Source organism: Lactuca serriola, chromosome 2, assembly GCF_051521515.1.
Source record: "Lactuca serriola cultivar US96UC23 chromosome 2, Lser_US96UC23_V15, whole genome shotgun sequence".
Taxonomy (NCBI): Eukaryota; Viridiplantae; Streptophyta; class Magnoliopsida; order Asterales; family Asteraceae; genus Lactuca; species Lactuca serriola.
The window spans coordinates 223498433-223522456 of record NC_136409.1 but is presented as its reverse complement, the minus strand read 5'-3'; the positions used below and the strand labels follow the sequence as shown (position 1 = coordinate 223522456).

At 38.5% G+C, this 24024-nt stretch overlaps 1 protein-coding gene across 1 annotated transcript; it reads left to right on the top strand.

Annotated features, from left to right (window-relative positions):
• Positions 1–6653: 6653 nt before the first annotated feature.
• Positions 6654–10356, top strand: LOC145088683 (Leucine-rich repeat protein kinase family protein). The gene is made up of 2 exons (XM_079027072.1): positions 6654–8554; positions 8647–10356. The coding sequence occupies exons 1-2, from the start codon at positions 7092–7094 to the stop codon at positions 10109–10111; spliced, it is 2928 nt and encodes a 975-aa protein (XP_078883198.1). The 5' UTR covers positions 6654–7091; the 3' UTR covers positions 10112–10356.
• The last annotated feature ends 13668 nt before the right edge of the window (positions 10357–24024 follow it).

Sequence of the window (24024 nt, the reverse complement as noted above, 5' to 3'; positions counted from 1 at the left end):
ACTGCGCAGAAATCTACGTTTACACGGCCCGCGTAAACGCAAGGCTTCCATTTACACGGCCGTGTAAACGTCTGTAAAGCCAAAATCTTCGTTTCTTTAATATATTGCTCCTCGGTGCTCCGCAAGTCCTGAAATTTTGTCCGCAACTTTTATTTACCTCCTCCAACAATATCCTTCCTCCAAAAGTCCCTGAAATATCACAAAAGTATTTGAATGAAATTGTCTCATGAAAAATCCCGAAAACATGCAAAATGCATGAGTTTAAGCCTATATGCAATGTACTTTTATAAAATAAAGCTACAAAATGGGTACATGAAATGCACCTAACAAATCTCCCCAAGCTTAAACCTTTCTTGTCCTCAAGAAAGAACAAGAAGATTTAAACTGGAGAAAATAAAATAGAATAGAAGAAAAGAAAATTAAAGTTAAAACCATTTGAAACTTAATGCATGAAATCAAAACAAACATGAAAAGATCCAACCCAATTACCCTGTTTTGTACCATAGTTGAGAATGTACCTGTCATGCCTTGAGTTAACTTGGCTTTAATATCAAAATATTATATGATAATAAAGACAAGACTTTAGCCACTCCCTAGTACAACTCAACAGAATCAAAGATCACAACACTTATTCCTTTTCGATATCATCAAGTCAATTCTTGGAACAAATTATGGTATTACTCTCATGAAATTATATGTGACAAAACATGCTCAACCATCTTTGCTTCATAAAATATAACAATGTCCGATTCCAGCTATTTGTTGGTTAACAACAATCTTTTTCTGAAAAATATTTTCTAAAAATTCCCTAATATTTATCCAGATTGGTTACAAACTTCAAACCACTTACACCAGTCGAAGTAATTAACATTCAGTCCCATGTCATAAATTCAAATCCAAGTCCAAGGGAATCTTTTGACAGCCAAGTATTTTTCCTAAACACTATATCTAATTAAACTATAAACATAACTATATACAAACTTCTTAATTACATTTTTTTTACAAATAAAGCTCATGGCTTTCTTTGAAATCCGTGTAACGGGCTTCCAACCAACACATCCAAATCAAATGACCTTAGTGTGCTAGATTTGAAGAGATCCCTCGGGTTTACTTGCCCGAACCTCAAAGGCCACAGATTAGCTTTATTTGCTATTATTAAGTTCATGACTTTCTATGGAATCCGTGTAGCGAACTTTCAACCCAATATATCCCAAACAATTTAGCTTTAGGTGATTAGGTATAGAACACCCTTCAGAGTTTACTTGTTCGAATCCCAAAGGTCACAGATTAACTTAATAATAGTTTTTTTTTTATATATATTTTTAATTTTTTTTATACATAAGATCTATTATTATTGTTATTATTTAAATACAAATAACTAAGTTAACAGATAACACTTGATTTATTTATTTATTTGGCCGATTTCTTTATATTTTCGTCCTTGACTTTTCTGTTATGGGACATCTCACGGTCTATTACCGTGAGGGACTTCTAGACATTTTTCGGGGGACTAAATGTTAACATGCCAAAACCCGTAAGTATAGTTGAAAGCTATGTCCTCAAGCAGGGTATATAAAAGGGAATAAGTAGAAATGACTTTTAAGAGCGCCGGAAGGCGGGACATTGAGATTTTGCATTCTTTTTATGAACTTTTGAATTTGGCATTTTAAGTTCAATTGAGCATTACTACTCATAAGACCGGTCATATGTCCCAAAGAATCGACTCATACCTGCTATTATGCTCCAGTGTTGACAATCTTCTCATTTTCTGTTTTGCATGAGTAGCTTCGGGAGGTGTGTTCGTGTGCGATTAACTTGCTTTTTAAAATTTTCAATAAAAAGAGCAAGTCAATCTCAAGGCACATGACTTACTTACCAGCTCAACTGTTTTGAAAAGATTCGGTTGCTTAGGATTGGATCGTTTTTTTTATGCAATGAATGCAATGCAAAAATTTAGATGCAAACAAATTGCAAAGAAAATAATAAAAATTAGAATAGAAAGAAAATCTTTTTGGTTTTTTTTGAAAAATTTTCCATGCAGAAAAAAATGAAAAAGAAAATGAAATGAAAATTAATGCAATATGTACAAAACTACATGCAACGGGATTTATGCATGGATGGATGCCCCTCCCCAAGCTTAAAATAAGCATCGTCCTCGATGCTTGGAGAGAGGTATAGTCGGCCTATTGAGAGTAGGATGGTAGTTGGGTTGAGAATGAGTTCAAAACAGTTACAAATGCACACCAATTGAATTTTAAGTAAAATATGAACGATTAAAGATATGGAAAGAATTTACCGAATCGTTCTTGGAGCCTCGCAATTGTGGTGTGAACCTCATCTTCATCCTCTTCAAGCTACCCGTGAAGTATTTTTGGAGCCGGATATTCATTTTCTAGGCATAAAAAATAAGTTAAAACCATTTGGGACATTAAAAAAAAATTACCAAACACTAAAAAGTTTTAAAGAAAGGAAAAAAAATAACCCCGGGTTGCCTCCCGGTTAGCTGCCCTTGTTTTAAGTCGTTGGCTCGACTTGGCCCCTAAATGTGCTTTTTTCTAAGTAGGTGGGCCTTTACAACACATTAACCTTCTCACCACTTCCTTCAATTGAAAACTTATCTTCTACCTGACTTTTTTTTTGAAAGCACCTGCTCACAAAAATCTAGGCATAAACAATTAGTAACACCGTGTCCCTGGCAACGGCGCCAATTTGTTAGGCGTGTCAAACCCAACAAATAAAGGGTACAAATGACTCCTTAAACACTACTACTATGAACTAATAATGTAGTACAAGGTAAGCAGGGTCGATCCACAGAGACACGGGACAAGTGTTTATACCTTTTTGCGGAAGGTACAATAATGGTCACATAAATGGGGGGTTGGTATGCAAGGATTTAAACAAGAGGATAAAGCAATAACTAAATGATCATTAAATGAACCAAATTCAGGATTTGTGAGACCTCCAACTCTATGCAAGACAATTTAACAATGTGATTCCAAGGATGAAATGATATCTACTCAATTCCACCTAAGTTGGTACTTGAAAGTGTTAACAAGCTCTAACACTTTCCATTCACCACAATAATTAACCAAAACAAGCTCTTTGATTAATCCTAACCTTACTAACCTAATCTAAAAAAGCTCTTAGAATTAGATTGGAAGATTGCATGAAGCTTTATGTGAATGTTCTCAACAACACTCAATACTCCTCATAAGCTCGGGAGTGTAAAAGTGTATGTGAATAAGATTTACACTAAATCCATTCAATGGAAATCAATTTAGTGTTTGTTACTTACTTCTATTCACAAAACAATTACGGATTTTGCAATTTGATAACTTGAATGACCTAAACCTAATTCAAATGGTCAATAAGAATCACAATTAGAATCAAACATTCAATTGAAACAAAATCAAATTCACTAGGTAGGAATTAGAAGCAAACATCAAATCACAACTAAAAAGTCAAGACATGAAGTTGGAGAAACTAGGGTTCTAGCCACTCATGACTAGAACAAGATCACAAATCTAGAAAATGAAATTAAAGTTCTTACAAAATGAAATCAAATGTTCCCAAGTGTTAATCAACTCCAAAATCCTCTAGAAAATCGCCTTCTTTGCTCCCAAAATCGACACCTTGGTAAAAAGTTGGTTCCCCCCTTTAAGAATGGTGAAAAACTGCTTTAAAACCCGCATTTTCGTTTACACGGCCCGTGTAAATTAACACTGTCATTTACACGGCCCGCGTAAACGTAAAAATATACTGCGCAGAAATCTACGTTTACACGGCCCGCGTAAACGCAAGGCTTCCATTTACACGGCCGTGTAAACGTCTGTAAAGCCAAAATCTTCGTTTCTTTAATATATTGCTCCTCGGTGCTCCGCAAGTCCTGAAATTTTGTCCGCAACTTTTATTTACCTCCTCCAACAATATCCTTCCTCCAAAAGTCCCTGAAATATCACAAAAGTATTTGAATGAAATTGTCTCATGAAAAATCCCGAAAACGTGCAAAATGCATGAGTTTAAGCCTACATGCAATGTACTTTTATAAAATAAAGCTACAAAATGGGTACATGAAATGCACCTAACAAGCCGTCCCTACTTGAGGTTGAGGGTTCTAGTCCTACTATAGACATAGGTGGAATAATTTAGTTTACTATATATTCGTATTTGCCGTTAAAAAAAAATTTATATTGCTATCGACAGAATCCAAATATGGAACCAAGAAAAAATTAATGAAAAAACTGTTACAAATGTTATTTTAAACTCTTGAGATGATGCCCAGATTATCTAATCTTCCTTAAGTATTGATTTGACTTCAGGCTATGTTTGGCGTAATAGCTGAAAAGCTGGCTGATAGCTGAAAAGCTAGCTGTTAAATAAAAAGCTAGCTGATAGCTGAACAGCTAGCTGATAAAAAAATGACGTTTGGTAAAACTAGCTGAAATATATAAAATTACATAAAAGGATATGTGAGAGTATGTGTTTCTATAATTAATTAAGGGGTATATTTGAAAATTTTTAAAAAAGCTCCTAAAAAGCTAGTCTAAGTAGTTTTTCAAAAAGCTAGCTTATAAGCTACTTTTTGGCTTACAAACACGACAACATAAAAAAACTCAAAAAATAAGCTAGCTTATCAGCTAGCTGTAGCGCGCCAAACACAACCATTAAAAATTATTATTAGAAATTAGTAAAGTAGTGACTCGTAACAGATTTATTACTTTGTGAAATTTAATAAAAACGGGATTAAAGAAAAAAGTTAAAAAATGTGGGGACCAGTGACTGCAAATATTGAAGAAAAGAAAGGGTCAAAATGCAAAAAAACAAAAGTCTGTCATTGTGAATAGCTATCGCATAACTTTTCTTTAATTACATCACCTACCCCTACATCTTCCCATCTTACCTCATTTAATGATCACTATTCACTCACCACATAATCATATCATACCTAAAATTTCATGCCAGTTTTTTTTTTTTTTTTTTTTTTTTTTTTTTTTTTTTTTTTTTTTTTGAATAAATCATGTTTAAGTGAGACGGTGCTGCTTCGGACCACATGACACTAAGATGCTATTTGATATTTTTTACGATAGCAAATTTAATATGGTCAGTGAGACTCAAATTGTTTGATACATAGTTAGAAGCCTTTGATTTAATCATGGTTCATTGATACGTTTATTATTTGATCAGATTCATGATTATGTATGATTCAGACTTTGACTCAATTATATTTGATCCAATTAACAAATGTCAAACAACTCCTAACTATTAAGTGGTGAGATAATATGAACAAAAACAAAATAAATGTTAAATGTACATAGTAATAACATCTAAAACCTTTTTTTTTTTTTTTTTTTTGAATTTTAAATACATAATGTTAACATATATATATTTTTAATTCATTTGAAGTGATATTTTTGTCATCTTTATCAAAAAAATAATTATAAATTTTTGTTGGGTTTAGATTTGAAGTGTATCACTTTCACAACAATATAATCAAATATGTTTTACAATTTTGATAAAAGATACATTACATTAGTTGACGTAAAGTACATTAATATTGTTTGTATTTGACCAAAAAATAACGTATTAATCATATGATTCATGTTTATTTAATCATGTTAATCATAAAAATAGGATCTTTGATATCAGTAAGTTTATTTATCAGATTTTATTAATGTTGATTAATGATTAAAACGTAAAAACCAGTTCTTTACTTCTTTTTCATAAACGTATTAATTATATGACAAGCAATTTAGATATTAAATACTATATCATCTAACAATTTCTTCTAGGGGTGATTAATAACCAGTAACCCTTTTCGATTGTTTTTACCATTGGATTCATGTTTCAGTTTATCCACATGTATTTTATAGTTCCATTTAAATTAGAAATAAAATACTAAAATCTAATTGGGATATTCAAGTTGATAAATACATGCATGCTAAATTACTTGTTTGATACATAACTGAAGAAACCGTACAATAACTACACTCCACTTGAAAAGTAGGTACTTCATAATAAATGTATTGTTATAAATACTTCTTAACAATACAGTATGTAATTAAATCCAATAGAATGTAATGAATTGGAAAACCTTAACAAGACATTAATTGGATTCTTTTTATGTATTTATTTATTTATTTATTTGTATTTGGTTACTTAAAAATGATAGAATGCTTTATGGTTGGATTTTAATCTTTTTTCGAACTTTTGAAGTGTGAAAAAAACTAAAATCATAATACTTAAAAAAGGAACATACAATCTTATAAATTATTCACATTATTATATTAAAAAAATACATTATTATTTTGATAGTATGAGTTTTTTTAATCATATTTGATTTTTGAATTGTTAAACTTCTTTACAGTTAAACAATACGAGAAATTTATGTTATCCACATGGTTGTCAAACATCAAACACAAAAAATACGTTGTCACTTACTTTTACACCCTTCAACTTACATACATATTACCACTGGATCCCTTATATTTTGCTCAGCTTTTATATAAGACCCCAACCCACCTTAACGCCTACGTGTAAGACAGCTCACTCTTACCCACTGGCGTATGAACGCGTGTCCACTCCTAAATATACGGGCCCCACGTCCTTCCCCCCTTCAATCTCTTTGCCTAAATAAAGTTATGTATTTACTCTGTCTGAGAGAGAATATCAGTGCTTGAGTGAGAAAGAGAAAAACCTAGAGAGAAAAGAGAGCGCTGCCCCACGGCGGCCGGAATCCTCATCTCCGCCTTTACCGTTTACTTTCCGGTAACAAAAAACACTTGAAATTCTCCTCTGACATTTTCTTCGGTGACTTTGCGGGTGGATTTGTTTTTTGTTGTAGGTAAACCGTTTAGTTTTCTTCTTTACCTGAATCCTCACATCATTTTCCTTTCTCCGTCATCTTCGCTTGCAATTCTTTCTGTTAAGGAAGTAAAATTGTTAACGGCACTCAGACATATCGTGTGTTGTTTGTATAAAGTTGATATATTTCCGGGTCTATCCTTGTCTTCGCTTTGTTTCCGTAAAATGCGGTGAGTTTGTTAGGTTTTGTTAGCAATTGTGTGCTCTGTTTTGAAGCTTGGGCCATTGAAATGAGAAAGTTGCTTAGTATCTGTCTGTTTTTGCTATTGGCTCATGTTATTACTGTGAAATCATTGAATCCAACTCTGGATGATGATGTGCTGGGCTTGATCGTGTTCAAGGCAGACCTTCAAGATCCAGATGGTAAATTGGCTTCTTGGAACGAAGATGATGATAGTCCCTGTAAATGGAAAGGCGTTCGGTGTAACCCTAGATCTAACAGGGTATCTGACCTTGTTCTTGATGGGTTTGGGCTCTCGGGAAAGATGGGACGTGGCCTGATGCAGTTAAAGTTTCTTACCAAGTTATCATTGGCTAAGAACAATCTTACAGGAAGCATAGGAGTCAATCTCGCCCAACTTGCTAGCCTTCGGGTGATTGATTTGAGTGGAAACGGTTTCTCTGGACCAGTTCCTTCTAATTTTTTCGAGCAATGTGGGTCCTTAAGGTCAATTTCTTTAGCCAATAACAAGTTTTCGGGCAAAATTCCAGATAGTTTGGCTTCATGTTCATCTCTTGGTACCCTCAACTTTTCATCCAACCAGTTTTCAGGCCTATTACCTTCAGGTATCTGGTCCTTGCATGGACTTAGATCACTTGATCTTTCTGATAATCTTTTGGAGGGTGAGATTCCGAAGGAGATCGAAGGTTTGTATAACCTGAGGGAAATTAGGTTGAGAAAGAACCAGTTTACCGGTGAAGTTCCAGATGAAATTGGAGCTTGTGCGCTGTTGAGATCTGTTGATTTGAGTGAAAATTCCTTTTCTGGGGCTCTACCAACCACATTGCAGCAGCTTTCTTTGTGTAATAATCTAAATTTTCACAGCAATTTGTTCACTGGCGAGGTCACTGAATGGATCGGGGAACTCGGTAGGCTTCAAACTGTGGATCTTTCCAACAATATGTTTTCTGGCGCTGTCCCAAACGCCATTGGTAATATTCTTTCTTTAAAAGCACTGAATATTTCCAACAATGGCTTCTCTGGGAGCTTACCAGCGTCAATGGTCAATTGCCAAAACATTGAGAGCTTAGATGTGAGTCGGAACTCACTCACAGGGTTTCTTCCTACCTGGGTATTTCAGATAGGGCTACAAAACATTCTGTTTTCAGAGAACAAGCTGACTGGAAGCATCTATGGTGCTCTTACTTCCTCCATTGATATCTCACACCAGAATCTTCAAGTTCTTGATATATCCCACAATGCATTGTCTGGTGAAATCCCATCTGAAATTGGGAGCTTTACCAGCTTGCGATTCTTGAATATATCCAAGAATGCACTGATGGGGGAAATCCCAGAAACTATCGGGAAGCTAAAGGCTTTGGATTTTCTTGATTTGAGTGAAAATCAGTTGAATGGAAGCATTCCTCACGAAATAGGAGGAGCAACTTCCCTGAAGGATCTGATACTATCACGAAACTCCCTTGATGGTAACATTCCAAGCTCCATTGGCACATGTTCATCCCTAACTTCACTGTAAGATCAACATCATCCATCTTCCTCTTAATTTCTTTCTAGATCTTTTCATTGCAAAGACGATTTGATAATCTATTATGATATTTTTGCAGGATTTTATCACGAAACAATCTCTCTGGGCAAATTCCTGTAGCAATGGCAAAACTCAGTGATCTTGAGTATGTAGATCTCTCTTTCAACAAACTCACTGGAACCCTACCTAAACCATTAGCAAATCTCGTCCATCTTGTCTCCTTCAATGTCTCACACAATCAACTACAAGGTGAACTACCAGCCGGAGCTTTCTTCAACACCATATCTCCCTCCTCAGTCGCCGGAAACCCAACTCTTTGTGGTGCTGCAGTCAACAAAAGCTGCCCTGCTGTCCTTCCAAAACCAATCGTCCTCAACCCAAACTCAACAGGAACAGACCCTGAGACAATCCCTCCAACTCTCACACACAAAAGAATACTTCTTTCCATTTCTGCCCTCATTGCCATTGGTGCAGCTGCCTTCATTGTCATCGGAATCATCTTCATCACTGTTCTCAATCTTCGTGTCCGTTCCTCCATGTCCCGGTCAGCCGCCGCCATTCCATTATCCGGTGGCGACTTCAGCAGTTCCCCCACCACCGACACAAATTCCGGCAAGCTGGTGATGTTTTCCGGTGACCCCGACTTCAGTACAGGAGCACACGCACTGTTAAACAAGGACTGCGAGCTTGGGCGCGGTGGGTTCGGGGCGGTTTACCGAACTGTTCTTGGAGATGGTCGATCGGTTGCCATCAAAAAGCTTACAGTCTCAAGCCTTGTGAAATCTCAAGAAGATTTCGAGAGAGAGGTTAAGAAACTTGGAAAGATTCATCACCCGAATCTTGTTGCTCTTGAAGGGTATTACTGGACTCCATCATTGCAACTCCTGATATATGAATTTGTTTCTGGCGGGAATCTTTACAAGCATCTTCATGAGGGAGAAGATGAAGATGGGAACAGAAGCTCCCTTACATGGAACGAAAGATTCAATATCATTTTAGGGATTGCTAAAAGTATGGCGCATTTACATCAACTTAATATCATACATTACAATCTGAAATCCAGTAATGTGCTAATTGATGGTTTGGGTGAGCCGAAAGTTGCTGATTTTGGGCTTGCGAGGCTCCTACCGATGCTGGATCGGTATGTTCTAAGCAGCAAAATTCAGAGTGCTTTGGGGTACATGGCGCCGGAGTTTGCTTGTAAAACGGTGAAGATTACTGAAAAATGCGATGTTTATGGATTTGGGGTTTTGGTTCTGGAGATTGTGACTGGGCGGAGACCGGTGGAGTACATGGAGGATGATGTGGTGATACTTTGTGATATGGTTCGTGGGGCTCTTGAAGAAGGAAGGGTGGATGAATGTATTGATCAAAGGCTACAAGGGAAGTTTCCGGCTGAAGAAGTAATTCCGGTGATGAAATTAGGGTTAATTTGTACGTCACAAGTGCCTTCCAACCGGCCTGACATGGCGGAGGTTATTAACATATTGGGGCTTATCAAATGCCCTTCGTCGGAAAGCCAGGAGGAGGAGGAATCCGGTTAAAATTGGTTTAATTATGAAAATGGTGATCGGTGATTGGTTATCCGGCGAAGATGAATCCGGTTAGGTTTTTTTTTTTTTTTTTTTTTTTTCAAGGAGAGAGAAGAGGGTTTTGAATTTTGATTATCGCTTGTACTGTACTGCTCTCTGTTTAGCGTTTAAGTTACCGGATTCGTTTTCACCGGATCCAATTTCGGATCCATTTACCCCTACTTTTGTTTGTTGTTATGACATGGGTTATTGTTTAACCGTCTTTTTTATCTTGAAATTGTTTGTATCCCGACTCCTGTGGTTTATTTTCAAACCATGTAAAAGGTAAGGCTGGAAGGGTATTTTCGTCAAGTTATCAAATACATTTTTACCCATTTCAAATCATCATGTGAAGAATAGTTGTAAAATAGGAATATGTGTGTAGATTCATTCAATTATTATAAGATTAGATAGATTGGAATTTACAAGTCAAAAAGTGAAATCGATAGACGCAGCTAGCGGCAGCGGGGTCTAAGATTCTTGGCACCCACTTTGAAACAAAAATAATCCAAGTGGTGGTGCTCAGCTGAATAAAGTAACGGAAAGTGAACACGACATAACATAAACAAAGTGCATAAAATAACCTCATTTCTTTTTCCTAAACAAACACCCAAATTTTCAATTTCAGTGCACATCAATCAATATTATTATTAACGACTGAATTTTGTAAACTTCCCGGACTCCTTTAAGCTATATACTTTACACCCAATCAATGTATATAAACATTTTTGGTCGAGTATTGTGACTTAATTAAGTGAAACTCTTTAATCTTTATCTTTATGTATAGATAAAAGTTATTGGTAATGTCGAAGTTGACATGTTTTTTAGACAAATAGTGGGTGGAAAATCTATTATTATTAGCGCATCTTCATACCATGTGCAAAAGCTACTTCAAATGAGTTGTCCCTTCCCTCCAAATCCACTTTGTCTTTCGCCATCAAATATATATATATATATATATATATATATATATATATATATATATATATATATATATATATATATATATATATATATATATATATATAGGTTAAATAGAAATGCATAACTAGGACACCATATATATGTCCAATTCTTTATGAATTCATAAGTAATGTATTCTTTATTTATATGAGTTGTCATGTTTTTATTGGTTCCATCATCTATATTTATGAAAATATTTTTCAAAAAAATTATCAAATCTTTTTTTAGCCTCGATATTGCTTAAACACACTATTTCGTTAATATTGGCGGTTTGGTTTTGAAAAATGATGAGCAGATTAGGAATTCTTAAGTTTTCACACACTTTTTGGAGAGAGAGAGAGAGAGAGAGAGAGAGAGAGAGAGAGAGAGAGAGAGAGAGAGAGAGAGAGAGAGGTATCGTATTGTCTTTTTCATCATCAACAACCACATGTGTGCATAATAAATTTGGTTATCTTTCTGGTTTCCAGATATGAGCCACCTAGAGTTGCACTATCATTTGACACAATGAAACCCACCATCTTTGCATGAAAGACTCCAAAGATTGAAACTAAAATAAGTTATAATTTTTTAATTATCTTACGATTAACATAACATCATTATTGGACACGATTTTCAATACAACTATGTGTGATACAAATGAACGGATAGTCAAAATGGATGACATGTCAAAGTGCATATAAAATGCAAATTATGAATTTCAGGTAAACTTTCATCAAATTTTTAAAGGAATATTGAATTTTCATTAACTAAATAATAAATTAGAATTTTTTTTTTGGGTAAAAGAGGATGACATGTTCATTAAATAAATTTTATTAACAAAAAAATAAATACAATAAGAGGCTAAGGGCTTTCCACATAAAAAAAGAGGTCCTAGGACAGGCTTTAGGGACCAAAACAACCGAAGTGACTAAAGACCACCAGCCAAAGGTTTATTGGTGAGATTCAACAGTCTGAGGTGAGTTTCCTTATTGGGTATGCGGGTCGAAGACACTAATGTCAGCCCATGATTATTATGTTAGGATGCTAGATGTCTGCGTGACTCTTGCATGTGTTATGTGCTGGTATGCATTAGGGGTGAACATGGTGCGGTTCGGTGCGGTTTTTGGCCAAAACCGAACCGAAAACCGCAACTTTGGTTTTTTGAAATTTAGAAACCGCACCGTTCGGTTTTTATGCAGTTCGGTTTTTGTGGTTTTTATTGCGGTGTTTTGCGGTTCGGTTTTTTTTTGCGGTTTTTCTTGGTTTCCATTTTGCCTTCTTACTAAAACTCAAGTAACTCGACGAGTTACTTTAACTTAGATGAGGAGTGCTAATCATTTTTTGGAGATGAACTGATACCACCACCTCTTGGTTTGAAATCAAATTACATAACCACTCATCCAACATGTTTCTAACACTTGAACATAATACGAATTTAATATAATATTTGTTTCACATGTACATGCAATAATATCAATTAATGCGTTCATAAAAATGATATTATCATCACTAGTATTCATCACATTTAAATATTAAAAAGTCATAAACATTATTTGTTATTGTAAATATCACTGACTGTATGCTTAAAAATATACAATTATCATACGATAGATAATATAGATATTTATATTTATAGAAATTTTAATTGTCATAAGTTCTCTGTTCTTACAAATATCAACACTTAATATATATATATATATATATATATATATATATATATATATATATATATATATATATATATATATATATATATGCGACGCAATTTGTTTTTTTTTTTTTTTCGGTTTTTGCGAGACTAGAAACCGCACCGCACCGAGTATTTTTGGTTTTTGCAAAACTAAAAACCGCACCATCGGTTTCGGTTTATGCGGTTTTTTTGGTTTGCGGTTTGGTTTTTGCTCACCCCTAGTATGTATACCGAGCGGGCTCGATGTCGGGCGAGGCTCGATGACTGTATGGTATGCTATTGACTATGTGATTATCGTATGTGTTAGCATGATTATATGTTTATATGTGTACCAGACGGGGCCCGATGTCAGGCGGGGCCTAATGAATAACAAATCTGTAACCCGAGCGAGGCTCAATGTCGGGCGGGGCCCGAGGCCGAGTAGGAGTCCATGCCGAGCAAGGCCCAATGTGGGGCGGAGGCCCATTATGTGTTTATTATGTATGATATGTGGTAGTTTGGGGAACTCACTAAGCTTTGAGCTTACGGTTTTCAGTTTATGTGTAACAACCAAAAATTTCACACCAAAAATTTTATTTTTAACCATCATAAAAACTCGTTTCTCATTAACAAAATCCAAATATCCATCAACAAAGTTTTCAAAACAACAATTCAAATCCAGGATCCACAAACATAGCTCCATATCAAGAGTGTGTGTACAATCATGTTGGTGCCTTCCCACGATCATCTGGGGTACCTGAAACGCATAACACATAACACGGTAAGCATGAATGCTTAGGGAGTTCCCCAAAATACCACATACAACAATTTTCCACTCGTGGCTATACTCTGTACGACCCTCTGGTCACTGTGTCGCAGCGAGACCCTCCAGTCCCATAGCTCGTTGGACCCTCTGGCTCGGTCTAGCTCGTTGGACCCTCTGGTCCGGTCTGGTTGAGGACCCTCCGGCCTCGTAAATCGTTGGACCCTATGGTCCGGTCAGAATAACACATAGCATACATAAATCACAATACACGTAATCTCAAGCAAACACGTATGACCTTCCGGTCCACTCATAGATACCACCCTAGGTAATGTATAGTGAGAAGACTCACATCGGGTAAACTCGGATGATCTCGTACTCGAAACACTGATCTTGCCTCCGCCTAATCACATACAGAAATTACCTCTAGTTAACAATGGCTCTCAAAGGCTAGACTATTCCTTTCCTATGCTCTCTCTCAGAAGTGTAAAAGACCATTCTACCCTTCCTGACCTCTTACACTCATCTTGACCAAACCCTATGGTCAACAAAATTCAACAGTCCAACTTTTGACCAGACTTGTTGAGTGCACTCGGGCGACTCATCGAGTCCAGTCGATTCATGGCAACCCTAGCAAGCTCCAACTCAACGAGCTAAGATGGGTCACCACCTAACTCAGTTCATCGGGATAAAACCCTAGGCTACTCGCAAAGTCAGCGGCTCGACTCGGCGAGTCTATTCAGACTCTCTTGCATTTACCCATTTTAGTGCAAGATACTTTCCCAAACTTCAGATCTATACACTCAAGGCTCATTAATCACGTAAAGGTTCGACCTTTATGTCCAAGCATCACTCATCTAGCTCTAATTGCCAAAACAACCCTCAAAATGGTGTATTTGGTTCAATACTCTTATGTAACTACATAAAGCTGGGTTCTTGGGACTCTCTGGACCTCTCAAGGTCCAGATCTGATGTCTAAGCCTCAAAGGAACTTCATATGCTTCATATCTCACCTTAAAAGAGGGTAAAGAAGCCTTAAATTCATGAGATCTACTAATGATATGAAAACATGTATAGATTCATACCTTGTAACACTCCGTTTATTTATTTAATAAATGAATAAATTAATGAACGAATAATAGCCCTAAAATAAATAATTATATGTCGAAGGTTGGTCTCTATGAGTTAATTGTCATACTTTAAGAGATTGGGGGTTAAAAGAGTAACATATGGACCTCATTTGAAAATAATTGTAGAGGAGGGGCTCCATGATAATTATGAGGGCTTAAGTTGAAGGGTTTTTGGTTGGATGGGGTAAAAAGGTAAACTTCGGACTCCAATTGTAAAGGATTCAGAAGGCAGGGTTCAAATGGTAAATTTTGGATCATAGTTGAAAAGAATTGTATAGAGAGGGACCGGACTTGCCATTATGGGGTGAAGTTTCAAAGTTACGGGATATATAACTCAATCTAAACCCTAACCCTACTCATTGATCTACAGCCGCCGCTTCTTCCCCCCTTATGCCTCCCTCACCGGCGCCACCATCTCCGGATCCTTCCTACAGCCGTTCGTCAAGCTCCAGCCGCACCACCCTTCCTCCTCGTCTACGATCGAGAAAGACCGCCATATGCCGTCATTCTAGGTTAATGCCTTGCCTCCAGTGTTGAGTTCGACTGCCATCCCTCTACCTATAACCTCACCGTCGGACGCCACTCAACAGCCTCTGCTGCCGATGACGCTGTGTGCAACCGGAGGAGCCGACGAAAACCAAAGAGTGAAACGGAGGACGTCGTCGTGCGGGCCAGGAACGATCTGGAAGCTCTCGGTTTGCCATCAACACCTCATTTCTTCGTTCTTCCTTTTGGGTTTGACGTCAGAATCGTTGATGTTGCCGGCAACGACTTTTGGTCGCCACCTATTGTGTTTCATTTGTGGGAATCAAAGCCGGCAACTGTGGAAGACCGCTGTGGTGCATGGTTGGGTCGTTCAATATTTTCTCGTTCCTTCTTCTGTCGTAGCGCTGTCTCCATGCAAGGCATAGTTGCCGCCGTCCATCTGCCGCTAATGTTGCCGCCTTGGGTTGCTGCTGCCTTCGTCAACACCACCAGGTGGGTGGCTGGATCCACTTTGCAAGAAAGAACCTGTGTGTATGTGTGTGTGTGTGTTTTTGCTAGGAGTGGATGTTGTGTGAGGGTTTGTTGGTCGGAAAATCAAGGAAGCCACCGCCACCACCGTGAGGTGGTAGCTGCCACCACCTGCCACCACCGGCCACCATTGGGTGGCTGTGTGTGTTTATTTTGAGATTTAGCATTGTAAAGTGTAAATTACAATTTGGATAATGAAAAGAAAACTGAAAACCACCACCGTAGGGTGGTGGCTGCCGCTATCGGCCGCCGTGTCGGGTGGTGGTGTGCTTGCCTCGTTGAGTTCGATTCGTTTAGGGTGCTTAAAACCCTAATGGGCCTTGTGTAACAACGTGAATTTCCAAAACAATTTTTCTTTTTAAATCATAATAAATTTCATAAGAACAATTTCAAAACCCATTGTATCACATATTATCTCAATAAACAACCCCAGAATCTCAAGTACATAAATCTTCATCAGTGTGTACAGATCATGTCGGCGCCTTCCCGCGATGCTCACTAATACCTGAAAACACATATCACATAGCACGTTAAGCATAAATGCTTAGTGAGTTCTCCAAAATACCACATACATCACATACACCACTCAAGACCATAACTCTATGGGACCTTCCGATCCATGTGTCTCAGGGGACTTCCGTCCTAACCCTAGTAGACCTTCCGGTCCTCCTCATTTACCTTCTGGTCCGTCTAATCTTGACCTTCCGGTCCATACCCTGTTGACCTTCCGGTCCATATCATGATAACCTTCCAGTCCATTCCATGCTACTCATAACATAACATAACACATACATATCACATATCAACATATATCACATACTCTGCATAGCATATAAGACCTTCCGGTCACACATAATTACCACTCTAGGTAAAGTATAGTGAGAAGACTCACCTCGTATGAAGTCGGATAAACTCTCTGGCTTGAATATCCCGACCTAGCCTCCTCTTATCAACAGGATAACATCTCTAAATAAATCCTCTCATGTTCTCATCTCTAATGATGGGTAGAAGACCATTCTACCCCTCTCTGACCTCTCTTGAATCAGCTTAACCAAAACCCCAAGGTCAACTGAAGTCAACTCTAGTTAACGGTCAAACTTTGACCAGACTCGTCGAGTGCACATGGGTGACTCGGCGAGTCCAAGCGTGTCCTCTGGATCCTCCTAAATCCTCACTCGACTCATCGTGTGAACCTTCCACTCGACGGGTTACTACTGGTCATGAATCGCGGGGCAACCCGATCTGACTTGTCGAGTTCCCTTATGGACTCGACGAGTTTCTTCCATGGCAACACTCATTCGACCTTCTGAGGTTAGATCTATTTCTCTAACTTATAGATCTGGCCTTCTAGCACCCAAAAGTCACGTAAAGGTCTAAACTTGAGGCTCATGCATGGTGTATTTTGCTCTATACATCATTATGACTCCATTGAAGCTTCATAGCTTCAAAGCTCCAAGGTTACTCCTTCATGGACGCCTACTTTCAGGTTCTCTGGACCTCACAAGGTCTAGATCTACAAAATAACTCGAAAAAGGGTTTGGATGCACCCAAAACCCCATCAATAAGGTGATACAAGCCGTAACTTAACCACTAAAAGAAATCTACTCAAACACAAGCGAGACATGAGCTTGTACCAGATCTGAAGCTTGAAATGAAGATGAAACTGATCCACCAACTCTCCTCTGAGATCCTTGCGACACCCTTGACCTTCTTCTCAATGAAATGACCTCCAATTAGCATCTTTCTCCTCTTGAGCTCACAAATAACTCTAGGGTTTCTCTCAAGGGACGAAGACACTGATGGGAAGGGGCCAAGGAGGCTATAAGTGCCTTTAAATAGGCCCAGGCCCGAGAGAATTAGGGTGTCTGTTAATAGCGCTGATTGGCGTGTCAGCTTGCCGACTCGTCGAGTCCATTCATTTTCCACGTCACCAAGCTGCGATCCTACTCGACGAGTTAAGGCGCCAACTCGTCGAGTTACTCCTCATAACTTCGAAAATAAACACTCATTTTATCATACCTGGAAATCCGGATGTTACAATTCTCCCCCACTTAAATTAGATTTCGCCCCCGAAATCGCTCCTCCACATACAGATCGAATCTAATAACCAAATGGCACCATCAATTGGATCTCATGCCACACAACTTCCATCCTCTCTGGACAACTGGATCCCAATAGTAATTCCCAATCTCGGAGGAAAACCAACCCTTCATATTCTCTCCAGACATAATCCAACAATCGGCTACCGATTCCTCATACCAAACATAGCAACCATCCGAATCACGACTCAAGAAACAGAAGGGTTCACGTCCCAGTAGGGCTCATCCACTGAACTGCTATCGAAACCCAACCGAACAAAGAATTCTCAACTCTCTGCCCTCAAACCCAAAAGAATAATCGTGCTCGCTCTGGAGTGTCCTCATATATCTTAAAATCATAAGCCTCAACTCCATTCTTCATATCCCTTTTTAACACTAAGTACCAAGTCTGATCTCGACCCAACAGTTGAACCTCCTGTTGGAATAGTGTCTAAGGCTGCAACTATATTAGGCAAGTATTTGACCCGGTTGTGCATAGTCCTTTTGGGTTGCCTTCACCATAGCAACTTGATAGGATGATTTATTAAGAGAGAGTAAATATTATTAATATATTATAATGAATAATATATTGTTATTTGATTAATATAAGTCATAGAATTAATTAGAATTAATTTGGTGACTTAAAGAGATTAATTAAATAAAGGGGTATAAACTGTCAATTGTTTGATAGTTAAACTTTAGACTGTAAATCCATATGGATATGGTATGGATGAATTCTAAGAGTTTTAGGATAGCTAAAATCGTCCATATAGATATCTATGGAATGGATTTGGATAGCCTTAAGAGAAGATTATCTAATTAGGGTTTAGGTTGTAACCCTTAAGGAGTCTACAAGTATAAATAGACCCCATGGCATAAGGAAATCGACACCTCTCCTAAAGCAAGAGAACCCTGGCCGATTTCCTCCCCCCTCCTCTCTCCTAAATCATCTTCCTTGCTATTGGTGTTTGTAAGCCATTAGAGGAGTGACATTTGTGACTCTAGAAGCTCCAAGACCTCAAGATCAACAAGGAACTCAAAGGTATGGTTCTAGATCTATTTCAATGTTGTTATTTAACCTAATTAGTTATTAGAAGTCTTGGATTCAAAGCATGTTTAATTAGAAAGCCTAGATCCAAGCATTAGGGTTTTGCATGCGCACATAGGAAAGTTCTTATGGCTAAAACCCATCAGTGGTATCAGAGCCTAGCTTGGTTTTCTTTAAATTGTTGCTTGATTAACTGAAACAAACCTGCAAAATTCGATTTTTTAGGTTTCTGAGTCATGGACTCGACGAGTTCCAAGGTAGACTCGGCGAGTAGGCCTGACTCGGCGAGTCCCCTTGTGCACTCGGCGAGTCCAGGCGTCAGGAATGGCCAGATTCGGGATTTTTTCATAATTATCTTATGGAAACTTACCTTAATCATAATAGATCAATCTAAATCCGATTTTTTGATATATATGACTATTATCTTGATCTAGTTAAAGGTATTTATCAACTAATAAAATATTTAATTTCCTTATATGATAATTAATTAATTATTTTAATTATTTTGGTAATTATCTTGAATAAAATCAAATATAGATAATTAGGATATTAATTGTTAATTGGAATTATTTGTTATTTGATCCTCCATGTTTTAAATGTTTAAAACTTGCCCTCAAGTTTTGAAATTTATATTTGTGATTAAAAGTTTTAATTTAGACAACTTAAATTTCAAACCCTAGATTTTAAAACTTTTAAAATACAACCCTATACTAATATGATATTACTAGAATAATATATATATGTATAACTAAATTCTAGTCTTACCGTTAGTAGGCCTCATTCACGAAGCCGATCTATAAGGTGGGTATAAGGTTGCGGCCTATAAAATGGCGCTTAATGGGTGTACACTCACACCCACCGCTTGCTTGATTGGTGGAGGGTCGTTAGCCGAACGGGTAGGATAGGGCAACCTCATCCTCTCATTAAAAGTATAATAAGAAACATAAAGTAACTACACATATTTTAAAAATTTCCCAATCTTATTTACTTTAGGAAAAGTGAATTGATGCAATCCCATGAAATTACACTTTGCACCTTGCTAAGAAGTTAGTGGAGCGTGTGTGGTTTACCGGCACAGTAATTGGTTCTAAGCGAAGATGGCAAAGGGTGATTCATTGTTTATCATAGTTCGATGGAGCGTGTGTGGTTTACCGGCACATCGAATAGGTGATCGTTACAATGAAGGCACCATGTGAATTTGCATGGTAATTCACACCCGCTTTGTGATCCTCGGTATCCCAGTCACAAACAAGAGGGGCATATCGAGATTTAAACATGCCATTGAATAGTTTCAATGAATCTCATCCGAACCTAGGAATTCTCAAACACACTTAGGACTAATAGTTTAAGTTTTGTGATGGAGAATTAGTGAATCGTCATTCACTTACCTTCAATTTATTTGCATATTAGATTACGGCATCCCTTTTCTAGTATGTAAATGTTATTGTTGGATCCTAGCCCTAATTTTTCTTATTGGGTGATAATTAGGGATTCTTATTCTAATCTATCTTTGTCCTTTCTAATTGTAGATGTCAAACGCAAACAACGCTGCTGCTAGTTCTTTCACGTTGATGAGCCTTTGCCAAAAGGTCACCTTCGATGGAACGAACTTTAGCGAATGGATAAGATACATTCGCACCATTGCTCGCTATGAGGATAAGGAGTATGTCCTCGATGAGAAGCTCGAGAAAATCAACCCCGAAATTGCTACTCCCGCCGAAATTACCGCTTTTGAGACTCATGAGCGAGATGCAACGAAGGTACATTGCATCATGATCGCTACCATGAACTCCGAATTCCAAAAGTCCTACGAGGACATGTACCCGTACGAGATGCACCAAGACTTCTTGGAGAGATACCATCAAAACGCGAGACAAGAGCGTTATGAGATTTTCACCAACATGATTTCCGCCAAGATGGTTCATGGAGAATCTCTTACCGTGCACCTGCAAAAGATGCAAAGGTATGTCGACCTCCTTCGCAAGTTAAACGTTGACTTCGGTGAAGACTTGGCGATCGACATGGTGCTTCACTCTTTGCCTCCGATGTACAACCAATTTAGGATGACCTACCACATGAACAAAGAAGAGGTCACCCTAAGCAAACTCCAAGGTCTCTTGAGGGTCGCTGAGAGCAACTTCAAGGACAAGTCTGTTGCACCTACTCCCAATCCGACTACTGCTCCTGTCTTGGCTATTGGTCAAGGAAAGGGAAAGAAGAGGAAAGCTTCATCGAAAAACTATCGCAAGGTGAAAGCCCGAGATGGTGCCTCTTCTAGTGGGACCAAAGTTGATCCCGCTAAGCCCTGTCCTAACCCGAAGGAGGCAGAGTGCCACCACTGCCACAAGATAGGACATTGGAAGAGAAGCTGCCCAGAGTACCTGCAAGCAATCAAAGAAGGAAAGATCAAGCCATCTTTCGCAGGTATATATACAATTAAATCTAACGATTCTAATCATGCTATTTCTTGGGTTCTTGATACCGGTTGTGGTTACCACATTTGTTCTAATGTGCAGGGACTAAGAAGAAGTAGGGATATGGAGCAAGGAAGGATCAATCTAATCATGGGGAACAGAAGATCGTCGCCTGTGACCAAGATTGGAGTGTATTCTTTAGTGCTTAGGAATAGTTTGGTTTTAGATTTGAACAATTGTTGCTATTCGCCAGAAATGGCCAGAAACATCATTTCATTTCATGGTTTATATAGACAAGGATTTAGATTTTCTTTTAATAATGAGAATGGTTCTATTTTGGCTTATCTAAATGGTGTCTTTTACTTTAAAGCTATACCATGTAATGGAATATATGAAACCGTTATGATTGTTGATAACTTAGGAAATGATGTTTTAAATATTGATTATTCCACTAGTATGGATAAAGCATCCTTGTGGCATTGTCGTCTTGGACATGTCAACAAGAAGCGCATAGCCCAACTCCAAAGGATGGAGTGTTGGAGTCATTCGACCTTAGGGAAGATGACACATGCGAGTCTTGTTTGCTTGGAAAGATGACTAAGTCACCCTTCACGAGTACATGTGAAAGGGGCGAGGGTCTATTGGACCTAATACATACCGATGTATGTGGACCGTTTAGATCAACCACGAAGGATGGGAACCTCTTCTACGTGAATTTTACCGATGACTATAGTAGATATGGGTATATCTACTTAATCAAGCAAAAGTCAGAAACCTTTGAAAAGTTCAAAGAGTTTAAGAATGAAGTGGAGAATAAATTGGGCAAGAAAATCAAGATGCTTCGATCCGATCGAGGAGGAGAGTACCTAAGTCTTGAATTCCACGATTATCTCAAGGAGTGTGGAATAGTTTCACAATTGACGCCTCCTAGGACACCGCAGTTGAATGGTGTGGTAGAAAGGCGTAATCGAACCTTATTGGATATGGTTCACTCTATGATGAGTCGTGCTTCACTACCTATCTCTTTTTGGGGGTATGCCTTAGAGACTGCCGCCCATATCCTTAACCGAGTCCCTACCAAGAAGGTTGCCAAAACACCTCACGAGATGTGGACAGGGAAAGCTCCCTCGTTGGCACATATCAAGGTTTGGGGTTGCGAGGCTTTCGTAAGATGAGATACTCACGACAAGCTTGAACCTTGAAGTGAGCAATGTATTTTCATCGGCTACCCGCAGACATCCTTTGGATATCTCTTCTATAGACCGAAGGACAATGTTGTCTTCGTTGCGAGGAGAGGAGTTTTCCGAGAGCGAGAACTCTTGAGCCAAGGAGACAGTGGGAGGCAAATGGAACTTGAAGAGATTCAAGAGTCGATAGATGAAGGAACCTCTACCGGTGGCATTCAACCTGAGGAGGAAACTCCGGTTGAACCGATTGACGAATCCTTACCTCTTAGACGTTCCGATAGAGTTAGAGTTCATCCCCAGTTTTATGGCTTTCATATTACTACCGAAGGGGACACGTATATTAGCGATGGTACACTAGTAAATCTTGATGAACCTAATAGCTATAAGGAAGCCATGGCAGGCCCGGAGTCTGCAAAGTGGAAAGAGGCAATGGATAGCGAGATCCAATCCATGTATGATAACCAAGTTTGGAATTTGGTTGATTACGTGCCCGGACGTAAGACCGTTGGGTGCAAATGGATCTTCAAGAAGAAGCCCGACGTGGATGGGAACGTACACACATATAAAGCGCGATTGGTTGCGAAGGGCTTTACTCAAACTCCCAGAGTTGAGTATGATGAGACCTTCTCACCAGTTGCGAAGATTAAATCTATTAGAGTGATGCTAGCAATTGCCGCATTTCATGATTATGAGATTTGGCAAATGGATGTCAAGACCGCTTTCCTTAACGGAAAGTTGGCTGAGGATGTTTACATGGCTCAGCCAGAGGGGTTTGTGGATCCAAAGCATCCGAATAGAGTGTGTAAGCTTGAGAAGTCCATTTATGGACTTAAGCAAGCGTCTCGAAGATGGAATCTTTGCTTCGATGAGAAAGTCAAAGAGTTTGGATTTGTACGAAGCGAAGACGAATCTTGTGTATATGTCAAAGCCAGTGGGAGTATAGTAAGCTTCCTCGTTCTATATGTCGATGACATATTACTCATAGGAAACGACATCTCGACTCTGCAGGAGGTTAAGTCCTGGCTCGGGAAGTGCTTCGCTATGAAGGACCTCGGAGAGGCTTCTTATATTTTGGGAATAAGGATAGTAAGAGAAAGAAGTAAGAGACTAGTTGGACTTAGTCAGAATACTTACTTAGAGAAGGTATTAAAACGTTTTAGTATGGAAAACTCAAAGAAGGGAGAACTACCGATACAAAGTAATGCCAAATTGAGTAAGACTCAAAGTCCGAGTACCGAAGCTGAGATAGCAGAAATGAGCCGAGTACCATACGCTTCCGCAGTTGGCTCAATCATGTACGCTATGACTTGTACTCGCCCTGATGTAGCCTTCGCTTTGAGCATGGTTAGCAGATATCAAGGAAATCCTGTCAAAGCACATTGGATTGCGGTGAAAAACATCCTTAAGTACCTTCGGAGGACGAAGGAATGGTTCTTAGTCCTCGGAAGGAGTGATGACTTGAAGGTGCGAGGGTATAGTGACGCCAGTTTTCAGACCGACAGGGACAACTACCGTTCACAGTCGGGCTGGGCCTTTACCCTAAATGGAGGAGCAGTGACATGGAAAAGTTCCAAGCAGGAAACCGTAGCTGATTCAACGTGTGAATCAGAGTACATTGCAGCGAGCGAAGCGTCGAAGGAG